This window comes from Microcebus murinus, chromosome 24 (genome assembly GCF_040939455.1).
Source record: "Microcebus murinus isolate Inina chromosome 24, M.murinus_Inina_mat1.0, whole genome shotgun sequence".
In the NCBI taxonomy this organism is placed as follows: domain Eukaryota; kingdom Metazoa; phylum Chordata; class Mammalia; order Primates; family Cheirogaleidae; genus Microcebus; species Microcebus murinus.
This window is the reverse complement of record NC_134127.1, coordinates 12,969,093-12,986,572: the sequence shown is the minus strand read 5'-3', so window position 1 is coordinate 12,986,572 and position 17,480 is coordinate 12,969,093. Positions and strand designations below refer to the sequence as shown.

Sequence of the window (17,480 nt, the reverse complement as noted above, 5' to 3'; positions counted from 1 at the left end):
CCAGTCATAATGTTTTAATTTTGTTTTCCTAAGGTACCATTAATGTCACACAGCAATAGCAGTTTATATTTGGGTGACATACTACTTAGTGTTTTCAATTTTTTTTCTATTAATCATCACAACAACCCTGCAAGTACTGTTGTTATACTCATTTTATAGATAAAGCAGGTGAAGTTGAAGCCAAGAGCATGTAGCTAGTACATGACAGAGCTTGTATTTAAACCCAGTCTTCTGATCATTCCAGTTCTGTTTCAACAATGGATCCCACAATAAAAGTTAGCTAGGCCAACGCAATTGCTTAATCCTGACTGCTTTATCTTGGTAAGGTCTCAGTTGCTACAAACAACAATAAAACACAAGCTAATCTGGTGCATTGAGAAAAACAGGACTTCTTTTTTAAGAGTAAAAAACCCTTCCCCTGGAATGGTTGCTTTTCATAGTCTGAAGTATGAATATCATTTAGCAAATATTACTTAATAACATATATTGATACGTTTTAATTTCTACCATTGTAATTCTACCTTCAGTTTCAATAATAAAGCATACTAACTCAAAGTTAAGCAATTTCACTTTAGGACTGGATATATATATCAGAAAAATTAAATTTATTAAAGGTTAAACTTCTTTGGATTTTAGCAAATAATGGAATATGTTTCATAGATTTGGATGAATGTTCTCTAGATCTTATTGGAAGATTTAGAAGGAAAATAATTCCCTTAATTTTACTTCCAAAAGAAAGATGAGCCTTTGGAAATATAAACTCTGCCCAATTTTTGTAAAGATTCCTAATATCAAATATTTTCTTCTCCCGGTTAAAATTGAAAAACAAACAATATCTAATAAATTTGACATTCATAAAAGGAAATATAAATAATTTTTTATAATTCACAAAATAATTGTTTATAAAAATCTATTCTCTTGCCCCCAAATCAGATTTTTATTCTGCATCTCAAAGGAAAACTTACATAACATTGATAGGTAAGGAATATTTTGCAAGAATTTATTTATGCACATAATAAGGAGAGATATTTTAAAAATTATATAAGTAAGTGATAACTGCTATATGAAAATATTGTCATATTCTTTTTTAAAAGTTAAATTCAGTTCTTTTTCTGGAATCACAGTACTGCAGAAATTCTATAGAAGTGACTTAATCCATTCTTCTGCCATTATAGGGAGGATAAACAGAGATCTCATTTTTTAAAAAAACTTCTAAGCAGGAGATTCCAGCATCCTAGAATCACTCTTAAGCATCCATTTCAGCAGCAATTCTGTAAAATACAGAAAACATCACATTTAAGTAAATTGTTTCAAATAAGCTATTTTAGTTCTCTAAAATACCAAATAACCTGTTAACTAATGGGCTAATCAAGCAACTCATAATTTACTTCTTAGAGAAAAGGCAAGCCTAAGAAAATCAGCCTACAGGGTATATTTAATGTTTCTAGCAGCTTCCAGGGTATGCTTTGTGTACTCTGCTCATTCTCTGACCCTCAGGTATATTTCTTGAAACTAGAGGGTAGGAAGTATAGCTCAGATGCTTAGGAACACTGCAAGAACCAAAGTCTTTAAAGAAAGATTATTCCTTATGCTTTATTTGCTAAAGCAGGAAAATACACGCATCTACTTTACAACGATTTTCAAAAATGGTTGGAATAAACTTTTTAAAATGTAAAATGGCATTAAGAAAAAAAAATGCAATTTATGTTCCATGTCCAAAGTGTTTTACTATGTGTAACTTAGAGGTCATTATTGAAGCTCTGACTCGAGGGGGGGGCAACGGCAATATATGTAACCTTAACATTTGTACCCCCATAATATACTGAAAATAAATAAATAATTAATTAATGCTGAAGCTAATTCATCAGCTTAAAAAAATTTTTTTTATTTTTGTTTTATGGAAGCTAAAGTCAACCTAACATGGTTTGAGTCTTTGTGCTCAGAAGTTATACACATTGTCCCGTTGGTTAGATTCTCAAGGTGTTATGTTAAGAAACAGACAAGGAAAAAGGGATAAGATGTGGAAAGGATAACATTAAAGCCACTTAAAACAAGGCTCAAAGGTTGACTTGGTGCCAATATTAATATTCCTTTAGGGATGTAAAAATATTTGTGCTTCTGAAATCTTAGAAATTTCAAAAAATAAATTGTATTTTTAAACAGAAAGTAGAACATACTGAGTTTCAGGTTTTATGTAAAGTTTTTTGAGTTTTCATGAGTTCTTTTTTTGCTTTGGGGTAGATTGGGGGTTTCCTTTGATGTCTGCATCATTTCTGAAATGGAACATAGATATTTTAAATTTGAGGGCATTATATAGTGAACAGAATTCAGTTATGTGACAAAATTAGGCATAATGGTTCTTTCCTCATCTTGATCCTACCATAGTAAGAGCTATTTTAACAAAACAATATATACCCTCATGATAACCAGTCCTCAACTTGGAAATTCTTTACTCTCAAGCTTCTTTGGAATGTTGCCTCCTACTGAGTCTGACCTATGAAACTACTATTAGGCTTAGAATTCATTCTCTATACTCTTAGGCTGTGAATTCATATCCTCAAATCTCTGAGCAAAAATGAATCCTACAAATTAGAATTGCCACACAAGAGAATGCCCCATTTTCCCCTATTAATCATTGTTTTCCAAAGCGGCCAATCCAGTGATTACAAAATAAACAAAAATTTTAAATTACATTGAAAGTTTCGGCTTGTTTCCAAATCATCAATCTATATAATTTTCAGGATAATCAGTGTGAGAACTTATTTACCAGAAAGCTAGAATAATAGAAGCCAGGAAACACCAAAACCTTTGGGATCCGAGGAAGCTGGCTCCGAGCAAGTCCGTAAATAAGTGACCAAGCTTTTCTCCTGCTTCAGATACTCCTAATGCTCATTTTAAGCCATTTTGGGCATATTCTTCTGTTTATCTTCTTTTTTTCTTTTCCATATCTATCCATTATGTTTATTTTAACTTAAATTCAAGTGCATAAATGTTTTTTCAGAGGGCAGAAAACCTACCTAAAAGCTGACCTGTTTCCAGGCTCGTAACACTCCCCTTGTAAGGAGAGGCATTTTGAATTGCCGTGTTCAGCCTGTTGTGCCACAGAGAGTCTGAAGAAAAGTTAAACAAGCAAACAAGACAAAAATAAAAAGGAAGGTAATGAGGAAAGACCGACATATGGGATCCCAACCTCTGATCCCTCATTGCCTCTCCCCGTGTTTGTTGTTTCACACCCGTGACCTGGGGCCTCGAAACACGGACACAGAATAGGAGCCACTCAATAGGAAGGTTCCTGATTAGCCAAGAAAGACATGGAGGAAAGTAGCTGGTGACTGGTTTGAATGTGTTGGCCTATATCATCTATAATTAATATTTTCTCAGAGTTCATAAAATACTCAAATTCTATTAAAGGAGGGTGGTATGGAAAAAGAGGCCCAGACCCATTGAATTTGTAACCTGTTTCAGCAAGGTAAACCTTTGTGTCCAGTCAAAAGTTCACGAGTATTGAGTTAAATATCTAATAATCAATACACATGTGTACATAGTCTGCTAAAGTTCCACCTCAGCCACCTTTTTGCTGGGTTCTTTTGGTATCAGATGAGTTAATCAGCCAAAGATTAAAAATCAGTCTGTTTTTTAAACATTGGATGATAAAGCAACATGCCTATTTCAATTTCTACAACAAATAAAGCCTGAGCATTAAATATGGATTTCACATACCTGTGTATATATCAGTCAACAAGCATTACTTACTGCATGAAAGATACTACACTGGCACAGAGAAGACAATAAAATAAAATAAAATAAAATGCATATATAGCTCCTGTCCTTAAGGATCTTAGAGTTTAGGCCGAGAAACAAGACATAACATTCTAAGTATATAATAAGAAATTGAAAAAGATTTTTAAATCATGATATATATCAGATAAATTCTACATTCTTGGTAGAAATATTTCCTAATTATACAATAGATGAGGGATCAAAAATATCTCAAAACCAAGCCACCCCAAAACTCATTAGAAAAATTATTGGCCGCTGGTAAGAGTACACTTACCAGAGTAAAAGGAGAAATCTTTGTTTTTATGACCACACTAGCAAGTGTTTATACATTTTCATGAGACAGATTGAATGCTCAGCATTCAATAAAAATTCAAAAAATTATTTCAATCATAGCAGTCCTTTCTTTCTTCTAAGCCCCTTGAACCATAGTTTTGATGGGAATAGCCTAGTTGGAAATAGAATTCACCATACATAGATTGAGGTGATGACTGGGGTTGAACCTTTCCAAGGGTGACTAGGATTCCATTTATCTCACAGACTAGAGCCAATGACAGGCATGTGTCATGTGTCTTAGTGACCTCTAGTACATAACTCCAACCTTGACCAGTCCTTCTGTTCATTGTGATGCTCTATACCAATATTATCATTTCTGTGAATGTGTGTCTTGACGTGAAAAAACTGGGATAGCCTGTGGACCAACAGATAGTCATAAATCCAGAAAGCAATACTATTTGAGGAGTCGGTCTGGGGAGAGGAGTTGAGAAGGTGTTTACTTGTCTCCCCATCTAGAACATGATGAGCCACTCCAAGGCAGGACCTGATTCTTTATCTTTTCTCCACACCTGAGTTGTTGCTCATGCGATATTTGTGCAAATAATGAACTGCATGAATCAATGTCTGGCCCAGTGATTCAGTGAACAAATATCATTCTTTCCTTTCCTCCTACTCACTCTTCAACTCACTCCCATCTGGCTTAACATCCCCATGGCATTTTTACATCAGCTCTTGCTGATTTTTTTCAGTGACTTCCAGTTGCTAAATCAAAATGATCACATTTTCTTTCTCATCTTCCTCAGATCATTCCATTCCATCTGACCTCAGACCATTCCAGTCTATTGACTGCCCAGCTCACTTCCAAAGAGTCTGTTTTTTCAGCTTCTGTGACATCATCCTCTTCTCCTCATTCCCTTTCATCTCTGCCTGGTCCTCATCAGTTCACTCTGCTGGCTCCTTCTCAACTTGGCCCTTAAATATCTGCGCCCACTCTCAGGCTCCTTTCCTATGTCTCAGTCTTCTCTCCCTAGCCTCAGGTCCCACCAAATCTCTATTTCAGCCCAAACCTCTATTCTGACCACTGGACTCCTATAATCAGTGCTTTTAAAGTCTTACAGTTCTCTCTAGTTGAGCTTGTCCAAAACCAAATTCAGCTTCTACTACCACCCAATCCATTCCATCTGCGACCCTCTCTATCTCCAGAGGTGGTACTTTCATCTATTCAGCTTCAGCTTCGTAGGGCAGGAATCTGAGTCTTCTTTGAAAAATATCTCTTCCCCACTCAGACAATCAACTCATTACCAGTGTCTGCTGTTGATTCTTCCCCCCACCAAATATAACTGAAGCATGACTACTTCTTCCCAACTTCATGACTAACAGCCCTGGCTGAGGGCTCTTATCTCCCTTTCTTGAACAATCACTTACCTATTAACACCATCTCTGCTCTGCCCCGCTTTGTCCCAACACATTCTCCTTACAGCAGCCAGAGATATCTTTTAAAACTGCAAATCACATCATTTATCTACTTAAAACCCAAGTATAGCTTCTTAGTACTCAACATCAAGGACAAGATCTTGCATAACCTAGTCACCATTCATGCCATTCTTCCCACCACTCACTAGGCTCTGGCACCACAGCTCTATTCACTAACTTAAACCCCAAACCAGACTTTTGCCAACCCTAATAATAAAGTCACGGAATTAATGATTAGAGAAGGATACTGAAGAGTTGGGTGGGGCAAGAAGCCAGTGATGGAACATTCCTTCAGGGAATGATATGTGCAAGCATTCTTTGCCAGTGGGGGTAAAATAGGATCTTAATTATAATGCAGAGTTACTCTTTAAGGCCAGGTGTCTTTTACATACTTAATATATTACTTTCACTTTTTTTAAAGTGTTTTCTATTTTGTTGAAGTGATCATAGTCAGAAACCGTTTTGTAAATTAAACAGCCACTAAACCAATTAATTACTTTTGAACTTGATGAAACATATCCCCATTATAGGTATAAATAGGTACTTTAGCATCATGGCTGATTGATGAAAAATTCCAGGTCTGCACAAGCTAGCTCCGTTTTATAAGTGCCCCTTGTCAGCACCCAGATTTGGAGTTAACCTCACTCAGCTGTGTTTCTTGGGAGGACAGACATTACATGAGGCTAAACTGCCAAGCATTCAGTCTATCTCATGAAAGCGTATAAACATTTACTAGTGTGGTCATAAAAACAAAGATTTCTTCTTTTTTTCTGGTAAGTGTACTCTTAGCCAATAATGACATTCCAAAGGAAGAAAAGGCAGGTTCAGCCAGCCCAGGACTGACTTATAGAAAAAGAAAATGTGTCCAGGGCTAAATTACATGTTAATGTTCCCCACTCCTTTAAAATTCATCAGTAAGCACCTCAAGGATGATCAGTATTCAATTACTCCTTTAATCCCACATTTCCATTGGCTGTTTTGTTTTACCAGTAATTTTTAAAAAAATAACCAATATCTTTAGTTTCTAACTTCCTTTTTTGCTTTTGCTATCTTTGGTAGATTGTATTTATAGACAAAGGAAAATATCAGTCCAAAAGAGGCTGTATAGAGGAGAGGTGAACAACATGGACTTAATCTAAGTTAACATCCTGGGTTCAAATCTTGACTTGGCCACTTGCTGATGGTGAGAACTTGCTCGAGTCTCTATGTGACTTGGTTTCCTCATATATAGAATGAAATAATAACAGTTCCTCCTTTGTAGGGTAGTTAATAAGGTTACATTAGTTAGTATGAATCAAGTGCTTAGAAAAGTGACATAGAGTAAGTACACAGTTAGTGTCGCCTCTGAGTAAGTGTTACCTATGCCCCATGTCACTGAAGCATCTTGCCATCACTTTTCCCAGGTATTCATAAAATGCTGACCCCTTTTATTACTGTAACTGGACTCTATCTTGACCACAGGTTATTTCTCTGACTGTTTTTCAATCCCCTTTCTACTCTCCTTAACTTCTGCCTGCCCTTGTAAATGCAATTTTCTTAAAGATCCTGATTCAAATTCCTCCCCTTTCTTCTCTAGTCTCTCCCACCCCCACCCACCCTACCCCCCCACCACACACCAGACATAGCCCAGGTTGGATGTGATCATTATGCCTCAGTGATATTGGTCAGAAAAATACTAAATATGGCCATTTTATCTCTGTCTTTTCTCCTACCATTCTAATTTATTTCTTTCTCTGCCTATCTTCTACCCAGCCTTTGATAAGAAAAAAAAAAAAAAAAGATTAAAGAATACTATATGTTAAACCATTTTAAACCTCTTTTCCCAAAATTCATTAAAAATTCTAACAAAAATAAAAACAAAAGATCAAGCTGTCTCTAGAAATATAAAAAGCAAAATGTAACCGGAAGTTTAATCAGATGTTTTCATAACAAAAACTTTATAAAGTACCAACTTAAAATAATGAAACTTAAAAAAAAAAAAAGAAAATGGGCCGGGCGCGGTGGCTCACGCCTGTAATCCTAGCACTCTGGGAGGCCAAGGTGGGCAGATTGCTCAAGGTCAGGAGTTCAAAACCAGCCTGAGCGAGACCCCCCCCCCCCCCGTCTCTACCATAAAAATAGAAAGAAATTAATTGGCCAACTAATATATATAATATAAAAATCAGCCGGGCATGGTGGCTCGTGCCTGTAGTCCCAGCTACTCGGGAGGCTGAGGCAGGAGGATCACTTGAGCCCAGGAGTTTGAGGTTGCTGTGAGCTAGGCTGACACCAGGGCACTCACTCTAGCCTAGGCAAGAAAGCGAGACTCTGTCTCAAAAAAAAAAAAGGAAAATGTATTTTGTAAAATGTTTAGTTAGCAGGGAAGTCAAATTCTTATCTAACCTCTAAAGTTATATGTAAATTTTAGTTACATTTATAAAGTTTCTACTTTTATGTCTAATGTACAAATCAATGAGTTTTCTAGGAAAAAAATAGTATTTGAGCAATTTGATGTGGACAGTAATGGTTTTATACTTGGTAATGAATTATCCTCCCATCTGTGTTCATAAACAAAAATGTTATTAGCTTATTGCTAATGTTACAACTTAATCTTCCTTATGCTTGATGATTCCAATCTTCTCACCATTAGCCTAAGTGGAAAATATGTCAGTGCCACAAATTACATCTCACAGAAGGCTCAGAATTCATGGACTCATTTTGAAATACAGTTTTCTTGGACTAAGATAGACTTTAAGGATACACTGTGATTTGTAAGACTTTTTCTCTTATTACACAATGTATGCTCCACATAACCCTTCATAGGAAGAGAGCAGGGAGAGAGAGGGAATTTCCATGCTCATTCATAGAAAAAAGAAAGGATAGAGGTGTATCCATCAGGGATCCAATAGAAAATAAAGAGAGCACTTAAAATAGGATTGTTTGAGGAGGAATTAGTTACACAGGGACCATTTACAAAGGTGTAGCAACAAAAGAAGCACAAGGGATAGTGCAGTAACCAGGGGGCTAGTAGCAGCTAAGTTGATAACCCCAAAACCCAAAAGACAAAAGCAATTTTGTGACAGAGACAAAAGCAATTAACAGAACCCAGACGGAAAAAAGCCTGCAAAACCAGCAGCCTCAAGAAAAGCAAGGACCTTGGGTGAAGAAACACAACCAGTTCCAGACAACCATGCAAGGTGGGATCCATGGGAAAACACACTCCAACCTCACTCTCCTGCCCCTTATATCTCTTACTGGAGATAACCTGGCCCAACCTACCTGGAAGCCAGGGAACATGGAGACCCTGCTGATGGGATCGAAACAAAGTCTTCCCATATAAATTATCATCCAAATGGGACACTTTCGAGAGTTAAAAGAGTTATTAAAATTAGGAATCATTCCAACCTGAGCAACATAGCGAGACCCTTGTCTCTACAAAAACATCAAAAAATTAGCCAGGCCTGGTTGCATGCACCTAGAGTCCCAGCTTCTCAAGAGGCTAAGGCAGGAGAATCACTTGAGCTCAGGAGTTCAAAATTGCAGTTAGCTGTGATTAACCACTGCACTCTAGCCTAGGCAACAGAGTGAGACCCTGTCTCAAAAAAAAAAAAAAAAAAAAAAAAGAAAGGAACCATTACTGCAAGAAGGGAAACATCCTATTCAACAAATATATAACCATTGTACCTTTATACAAAACAATAAATGACAAAAAGTGCTATAGCAAGAACTCCACTACTACTCTGTACATTCTGTAATAGAACTACTCCACCTCTGTTTGCCCTACAGAGTTCACATGCACCTAACCTATATTTCCCTCCTACCTGGTCAGACTCCGTGGAACCTGCAGGCTGCAGCAGGCACCAGACCACAACTGGCTGGTATATGAAAGGGACTGGTAGGGCAGCATTGTTGGACATTTCTGTCACTACCAGAAATCAGAAGGAATCAGCTGTCCCTAGCAACTTGTGTCTGAATGCATTTTGTTACACCAGTGAGTAACCTGCATGCTGTTCTTGAAAGGGAGGCATTTGTTAGATTAGATCTGGAAAGGGTCAGGGAGAGAGGCTACTTATCACTTAGTCCTCTTTTAGATTTAACCACATATTAAAGTGAGAACTTTGTTCTCTGCACATGCATCTCACACAATACTAGACAAGAGTATAGAAGCTGGAAATGCAACCCCCCCCGGGCTTATTTTAATGTAACTATTAATAATTTCATGTCATCAAAAATGAATATTCTGAGATAAATGTTAAACTGATCAAATTTTGGCCTGTTAAACCAAAATTATCCTAAGCAAGCAGGGCATGTGACTTCTCCTATCCATCCAGGTTACCCTTCTTGCACAGGGAAGAAGGTAGAAAGGAAATCTTGAGGGACAAATGAAAATTAATAAACAAAAGAGAGGAATTCAGGTCATCAGCATGTTAAAGAAATTGAATTGGGCTCCATGACCTTGGAACTTAGGGAAAAAGGTCCTAGAATAGTTATCATGTTATCAAGAGCAGGCAGTTGAAAGGACCCAACAGCAAGCTCACCTCTAAATTAATCCATTTTCCTCACACCTTAGACATCTCTTGCATTTTATAGATTGATTCAGACATGTACCTTGGAAATGCTAAGAAGGGCATATCTTCTGCCAAGCATCCATCCTCAAAGAGCAAAACACTTTAAGAGATCTCAGTGTTAATACAATTTACAACTTTGAAAGCACCAAATGTTTGGTTATTATTTGATTAGCATCCCCATTTCCAGAAAGCCCTTGTGATTTTTTTTCCATCAGTTTCTGTTAGTCTTCTGTACCCTAAATTTCTTCCTTAGTTTCCAATCACTTACAGCAAGTCTGTTCATTCTCAGGCCTGAAATGATGAGCTTCATTAGAGCTGAAGAACATTGGAAAACCCTTACATTCAGAAAAAAATAAAACCTGTAATTTTACTCATCCTGGTATCATGATGTAAATAAGGCTTGTAGGTCAGAGCACACATCAGATACATGGTTCAAATCAAATTTGTTAGTGGTTACCACTACAATGAATATCTCTCTGCAACAAAAATGTTTCTGGGCCCCAGCCAGGAACCCACTTACACGAAGTCATATGTGATAAGGGCAAATGCCAAACCAGTGAACAAAGTTAGTTTGTCATAAAGAGATTTATGTATATCATTCAAGTAGTTTTAATCTGTATTCTTTTTGTAGTTCTTATTTAATGGTATCCATTTTTAGTTTCCACCAGAAGCCTGGGTTTACCAAAGGTCTTTAAGTTGAAAGTTATGGAACTGAAAATCATCCCTTCATGAAACCTAGGAATAGAATCTTTCAGTCTATCATAGCTGCCTATTGTTTGAAGAGATTGGCCTAAAAAAGGCCTTCTTAATAGTAGTATTCTATGTTTTTGATTCTAAAGAACTAAAAGGAAAATATTTTATACAAGTGAGGGATATGGCATATTAATAAAAATATTAACATATTAAAGTTGAAAGATCATATTCCTTTTTCACCTAAAATCATCAGAGGAAATTGGCTGTTAATTGTCATTATACTGAAATGGATTCAGATGTGTCATCTATAACTTGTATTGCTATTTATGTTAACAGTTTCCGTGCGGTTGTTGTAAGTTCCTAAAAGGTGTCTAGCTGAGGTTCTTCTGTAAGTACAGAAAGCCTTCCTAGCAGCAGACCAAAAGAATCAACCTATGTCTGTAACATTTCCATGAGGCATGTCAAAATCAGCATTTCTCCAACCATCTTTCATGTCCAAAAACACAAGTAGGCATACAGCCTAAGCTCCCACACACAGCTTTAAAAGATCTCATTAAAAGAAAGGAAATTGTTTCCTTCTCTTTTGCTAAAAAGCTTTCTTTTAGTGACTTTTTAAAAATTCAATTGTAAAACAGCTTAACAGGCCAACTTAAATGAAAATCTTTACATATAGAGAGCTATTAGAGCATCAGTATATGGGGGAACAGGGATGGTTATGAGCCCTAGAAAAGGTTGTTTATCCTATTATTTAAATATCACAGAGAAGAATAGCAAAAGGCTATGAATGATTTTTTTCTCTCATTTGGAAGTTATTAGTAGACTTTCCTTTGTTCCATTGAGAAATGAGAGAAGAAAATATGAAGTTACAACGAACCCATATGGCCAGCAAGAAAATCCTATTTAATTGCTTTATTGCCAGAAATGTTAAATCACTTCCTGAGGATGCAGTTCAAATGAAACATATGGCAGCTATTAGCAAAAGCCCCTAATGAATTCAAAAATATGCTTTTTATGGGAACATTCTCGCAAGTAACAATCATACAATGTTATTTAAGCTATATATGCAAATATACATTGGATATTTTAATTCCAAAAACATTGATGAACACCTACTCTTTACCAGACTATATAGTCAGAATGTTTCTTTCTAAGCTCAGAGATAGATATTAACACTATAGGATATCAGGACATGGACCCAAATTTAGCCTTCTCAGAAGTCAAGGGCAAGAAGAATCTCCTGACCAATGCCTTCTTCCCAAGGGTTCAATGCCCAAGAAAACCATTCCATTTGTACCTGAGTAGTCCTGTGCCACACCAGCAATGGTACTAGGCATTGCCTTTCAGCATCCATTATGTGGGACTGTTTTGTTTTGTTTTGTTTTTGGTCTTTTCATGTATCTTCTTCAATTAGATTGTGAATTCCACAAAGAAGAAAACTTTGCTAAGGGTTTTTGTACCCAGGATAATGGAAGACATGTAATTAAGAATCAACAAGTAGCTTTAAGTAATTGAAAACCAAATCTCAGCCTTTTCTAGTTTTTTAAGTGCCTTTCATCTCTAGGAAATTTTATGAATCTAATCAATTTATTCATAAATTACTTTCTAGAAAGTCAAGTCTCCCTCAAATTCAAAGATAAATCAGCTGACAGATACCAGCTGTTATTATTATGTGGTTTTACTTTAAAAGAGAAGATATACAGCTGGGTGCAGGGGCTCATGCCTATAATCCTAGCACTCTGGGAGGCCGAGGCAGGAGGATCCCTTAAGCTCAGGAGTTTGAGACCAGCCTGAGCAAGAGCAAGACCCTGTTTCTACTAAAAATAGAAAAATTAGCTGGGTGTCTTGGTGTGCACCTTTAGTGGCAGCTACTTGGGAGGCTGAGGCAGGGGGATCACTTGAGCCCAGGAGTTTGAGGTTACAGTGAGCTATGATGATGCCACTGTACTCTACCCAGGATGACAGAGCAAGACTCTATCTCAAAAAAAAAAAAAAAAAAGAGAGAGAGAGAGAAATTATGCAATTCTAGGCATATTAAATTTTGAGTATTCTTTCTCCAAATTGTACTGTTACCTTGGAAGTTATGTAATGCAACTGAGCTTTGGTAGTTTAAAGAATTGTGCAGAGCATGGTGAAATTCTAGAATAATTAGCATTGTCTACATGAAAATTTGGGTAAAAAGAGGCTAAAATATTTTTGCTTAATAACTCAACTCATTGCTTATCACTTATATTAAATATTTACTTACATGCGCTTGGTTACATACTTTTGTAATCAAATGAAGTATGGAAAAGGCCCATTTTTGTCACTGGTCAACTTGTGATTTGGGGCAAAACATTCAACTTGACTTAAATACCTTAGCTATAAAAAGCTAGAGTTTATTCAGATAATTTCTAAATGTCGATACAGGTATTCCTGCACAGATATTTTTATCCCGGGAAGAAGGGATAAATGATCCTCACTTTGGGATCTATACTATGGTTGGTGGTTGTCAGGTAAAAGGTGTCAGATCCCAAAGCTTTTGTAGCTTAGGAAGACTTATAAAAGCCTCCCAGTACAAGTTAATACCCTCCAAACCCTGCTAACTGTATTTTACACATGAATAACTGAGGTGAATGAAAACCAGAAATTCAACTTCCTTCATTTTTTTAGGGCAGCAGTCCCCGACCTTTTTGGCACCATTGGCTGGTTTCATGAAAGGGATGGGGAGAGGCTGTAAATACAGATGAAGCTTGGCTCCCTTGCCTGCCACTCACCTCCTGCTGTGCACCTCCCCCCGCGCCCCCCACACACACACACAAGTTTCATGGAAGACAATTTTTTCACAGACGATGGGGTGGGAGGGTAGGGTAAAGTGGTGAACGGTGGAGTTCTGCAACCTGGTCCCTAACAGGCATGGCCTGGGTGTTGGGGACTGGGACCGCAGCTTTAGAGTATTCAAAAACAGTAGAACTAGACAGTTAAGCTTTAATTGCCTTGAAACATCTCATTCTGAATCCTATTTTAAAAATAATGATAGTGATAAATGCTGGAAATTAAACTTCTTAACCTTTCATATCAGTAAATTTACCTGCAAGACCAATACCCGTATTAATAAATAGTAAGAGCAGCTAGCTTTTTCCTGAGGATCTTGTATGCTTGATAGATGCCATTACATTTAGGTCTTTTAGTAAAAATATGAAGTAGATGTGATTATCCCAGCTTAATAAGGAGGAATCTGAGCCTTAAGAGATACCACAGGTCATTCAAGTGCACACAGAAAATAAGGGACAAGACAGGATTTAAAATGCTCAGAAACTGACCAGTTTGCTATTTCTGCCTCCCAAAAACGAGACAAAGAAATTTAACTACAAAATATCTACCCAAATTCAAAGAATGTTTTTAGACTCATTTACTGCCAATGTCTTGTAAAGATAATATAGGCATATGATAATTTGTCTTCAGACAAGAAAATACGTAATGTTTACAGTTATCACAGCAAGATCTAGTGACTTTTACTGAGAGTTCCAAGATGCTAATGTTTCTATTGTCAGGTTCAATTTAATTTTTGCTCTATTTATTGTACTTCATTTTATTCCTAATGATACTATTCGATGTTTCTTTCTAATAATAACACGATTTTGTGACTTTTCTTTCTCAGGCTATTCCAGGTATTTCAGAAAAGGAAAAAGCTGGTAAGTTGACAACTTTGTTGTTTTTCTGTCATCTATTTTAGAATAAAATTCCATCTGAAAGTATATTTCAGTAAATATCTAAAATTTATAAATATCATTGGGCAAATGTTATTATTGAATTGTTAAAAATAAGTTTGTTTTGCTCAAAACATAAGAAAAAGAAGTGTTGTTTTCTAACGTAGCATTACATTGTGTTTGAATAAGATGTATGCTTCTTGTGGCATTACTTGTTACTGCAATCACAATTTTTGTTTTTAAAAATTGTAAGTAGAAGAATTAGATGTTGATCAATGTACTAGGAATGGTCTTTGGAAATCAGTTGTTAATGATAATCAAGATTTATTTTTTAATCTTAATGAACTTATTTGGTAGTCACAGAAAAAGATGTACTTGATATTTAAAACTGATGCTATATTATCAAAAATATAGCTATGAAGCAATAAGAATAATTGTATTGGCAAAACAAATTATAGTGTTTTTCTACAATCTGTTAAATTATAATTATTTAACAGCATTATGGGGAAATGGACAAGGACTCATGAGAAACATGAAAATTTGAAAAAATACACTTGGATTGGTAGAATTTGTACTTTTTAAAAATCTCTTTGTCTTTCTTAATATTGTCTTATGTATTCTGATAGATTAAAGGTACACTACCAAACTTGAAGCAGATCACTTAGACTGTAGACATTTGTGACTTTTAAGAGCCATATTGAAAGTTTATAGTATTATCTGAGCAACGACAACATGATTTCAAGTGTCTTTTCACTAGAGTATTAGAATTTGTCTGATAAGATTTTTAGAGTGGGATATTCGTTTTTTATTTCAATGATCTCATTTTTTCCTCTAGATTGTTTTCATATTTTGTGTCCTGTGAACTAAAATTTTCTTTCATGGTTAGACTACATCTGATTTCTTCATTCTAATGATATTGAAAGGTAACCCTTCAGAATGGAAAGAAAATATTGAACTGGCATCAGTTCAAGAGAAAAATTGCTTAACTTAACAATGTATTAGTATAAGGTTATATGGATTAATATAATAATTTCAAAGCTCCAATATCTTAAATAGATGGTGTTAGCTATCTAGAAAGGACAAGAAATAAATGGTTATGTGAGCATATGCACAGTAATGAAAATGAAATACAGCAAAAGTCATGTTTTATCTTGGGTTGTGACATTCTCTGTAATTCCCAAGATTTGCTGCATTTTAAACAAAGTATATATCAGAGCAAAATTGTCATCTTATTCCAGAATATCAGCAAATTCTTTCATACCTCAAAGAGTAAATTAGGATGTGAGTTCTTGCCTGGTTGGGAGGGGAAAGAAGAAATGGAAATGCCATTGCTTGAAGAGGCAGAGAGTTATCTTCTCCCTCTTACACTTAAAAGGCTTCAGTTTGATAGGGAAAAGCACTGCATTTTATCAAGCTTCTCAAATCTCTTGAAAATATTATTAAAACAAGGAACTAATTAAACAGAGAGCATAAATATAATGTAACAACCACTTTTTAATCATAATCCTGGAAATTTTCCTCCTTAAGAACAACAGCAGCAAAAACATGAAATTAGCTGTCTCTCTTTACTTAATCTATTTGGGTCATTTCTATACTTCTGGGGCACAAATTAAAAGAGTTAATAATAGAGTCAATTCAACTCTATAAGATTATCTGTGAAAAATAAGACCCACAAATTGATATATATGTCCTATCTACAACCCAGGCATCTCATATACTTAACAAGCCAGGATGGACTGACTTGAGCAGAACCTGGCTTTTCTTCTATATTAAAACATTAGAATGATTAGAATTTACTACAGAATGGATTTTGATTTTGATTTCTGGAGAATGTGCTGATACATTTAGGAGGAAATATAATTTTGTTTGCTAATATAAATACAACAAAGAAATGATTATTTTAAAGTCAGTGAATTTACCTGTCAAAACAAAGGCTCATGTTTGAATATTTTATGAATGATAACAGATTTGACAATTCAAAAGAGAATGTGATTTATTTCAAAAGTTTTAAAGGATTATAACAGTCTAAGTAATCTACTTCTTGTATTTCTAAACTTTATTACTCTCTATTTAAAATATTAAGAATATTTTGAGTGTTTTGTATACAGCTGTGAATCCCTTTATTCCTATTTTTATGAAACTCAGTTTTTAAGCTTCCACCAGACAGAGGAATGGGCATGAAGGCAAAGGGACCTACTCAATCTTCTGGGGGTTAATTGAGCTCTTAAATAGGATTAAGCTTCATACCCACCCCCTAAGGCCTGTCATTTTTTTTCTATGTTGCTAAATGAATGTGGCCTATTGTTCTTTATTAAGAAAGTCTATTTTTAATCTGTGTGACCTCTCATCCAAGCCAACTGGAACCAACTCTACCAGGCTTTGTGAGGCTCTAAACAAAATCATTATGGGTACATTCCATTAATCATTCTTGAATTGCAGTTGTGTGGTTCTCCCTGTGTGTGCTTTCAGTGGCTATCTTCTATTCCGATCTATGTTGCTATGTTAATACAGCCCAGTGGGATCAATTCTGCTGCTCCTCTCCCACCTTGTGATGACAAAAAAACTCCAAGGGGAAACAATTTTGAAACAGCCTCCCATGGATTCACGCATGCCATAAATACTTATTGAACAGCAACATGTTCTAGGCATTATATTAGGTTCTGTTGAAGAACCAATTATATGAATAAAGCATGGTCTCTGCCCTGAAGGAGCTCAAACTTTAGTTGGAGAGTATCCCAATCAGGCCAGCATCCTCCTTCTCTTCTCAGTTGAGAATTTCTTAGCCCACCTTATTCATAAAGCTTCCCAGGAAACGAATCAAATAAAAATCATCTTCAGAAAACTCTATCTGAATGTGCATTCTTAGGATCTGAAATAGAGTCATCCAATTTCTTTTTAAATTAATTAGAACTCATCATGCAAGTATCAATATGTATAATTGTATCCCGTACATAGCATTTTCATGTAACTTCCATTATGCCAGTGGAGTCTGGATGTCTTTGGCCCAAAGCCTTTGGTGTATTCTCCA

The 17,480-nt window shown here is 35.9% G+C and overlaps 1 protein-coding gene across 3 annotated transcripts in view; it reads left to right on the top strand.

Annotated features, from left to right (window-relative positions):
- DLC1 (DLC1 Rho GTPase activating protein) overlaps nt 1-17,480 on the top strand; it is a 414,054-nt gene that overhangs the window by 225,775 nt on the left and 170,799 nt on the right. For all 3 annotated transcript variants that reach the window (XM_012739809.3, XM_012739810.3, XM_012739808.2), the window contains exon 5: nt 14,404-14,437. In XM_012739809.3, the coding sequence (XP_012595263.1) occupies nt 14,404-14,437 (34 nt within the window). The remainder of the gene's footprint in view (nt 1-14,403; nt 14,438-17,480) is intronic.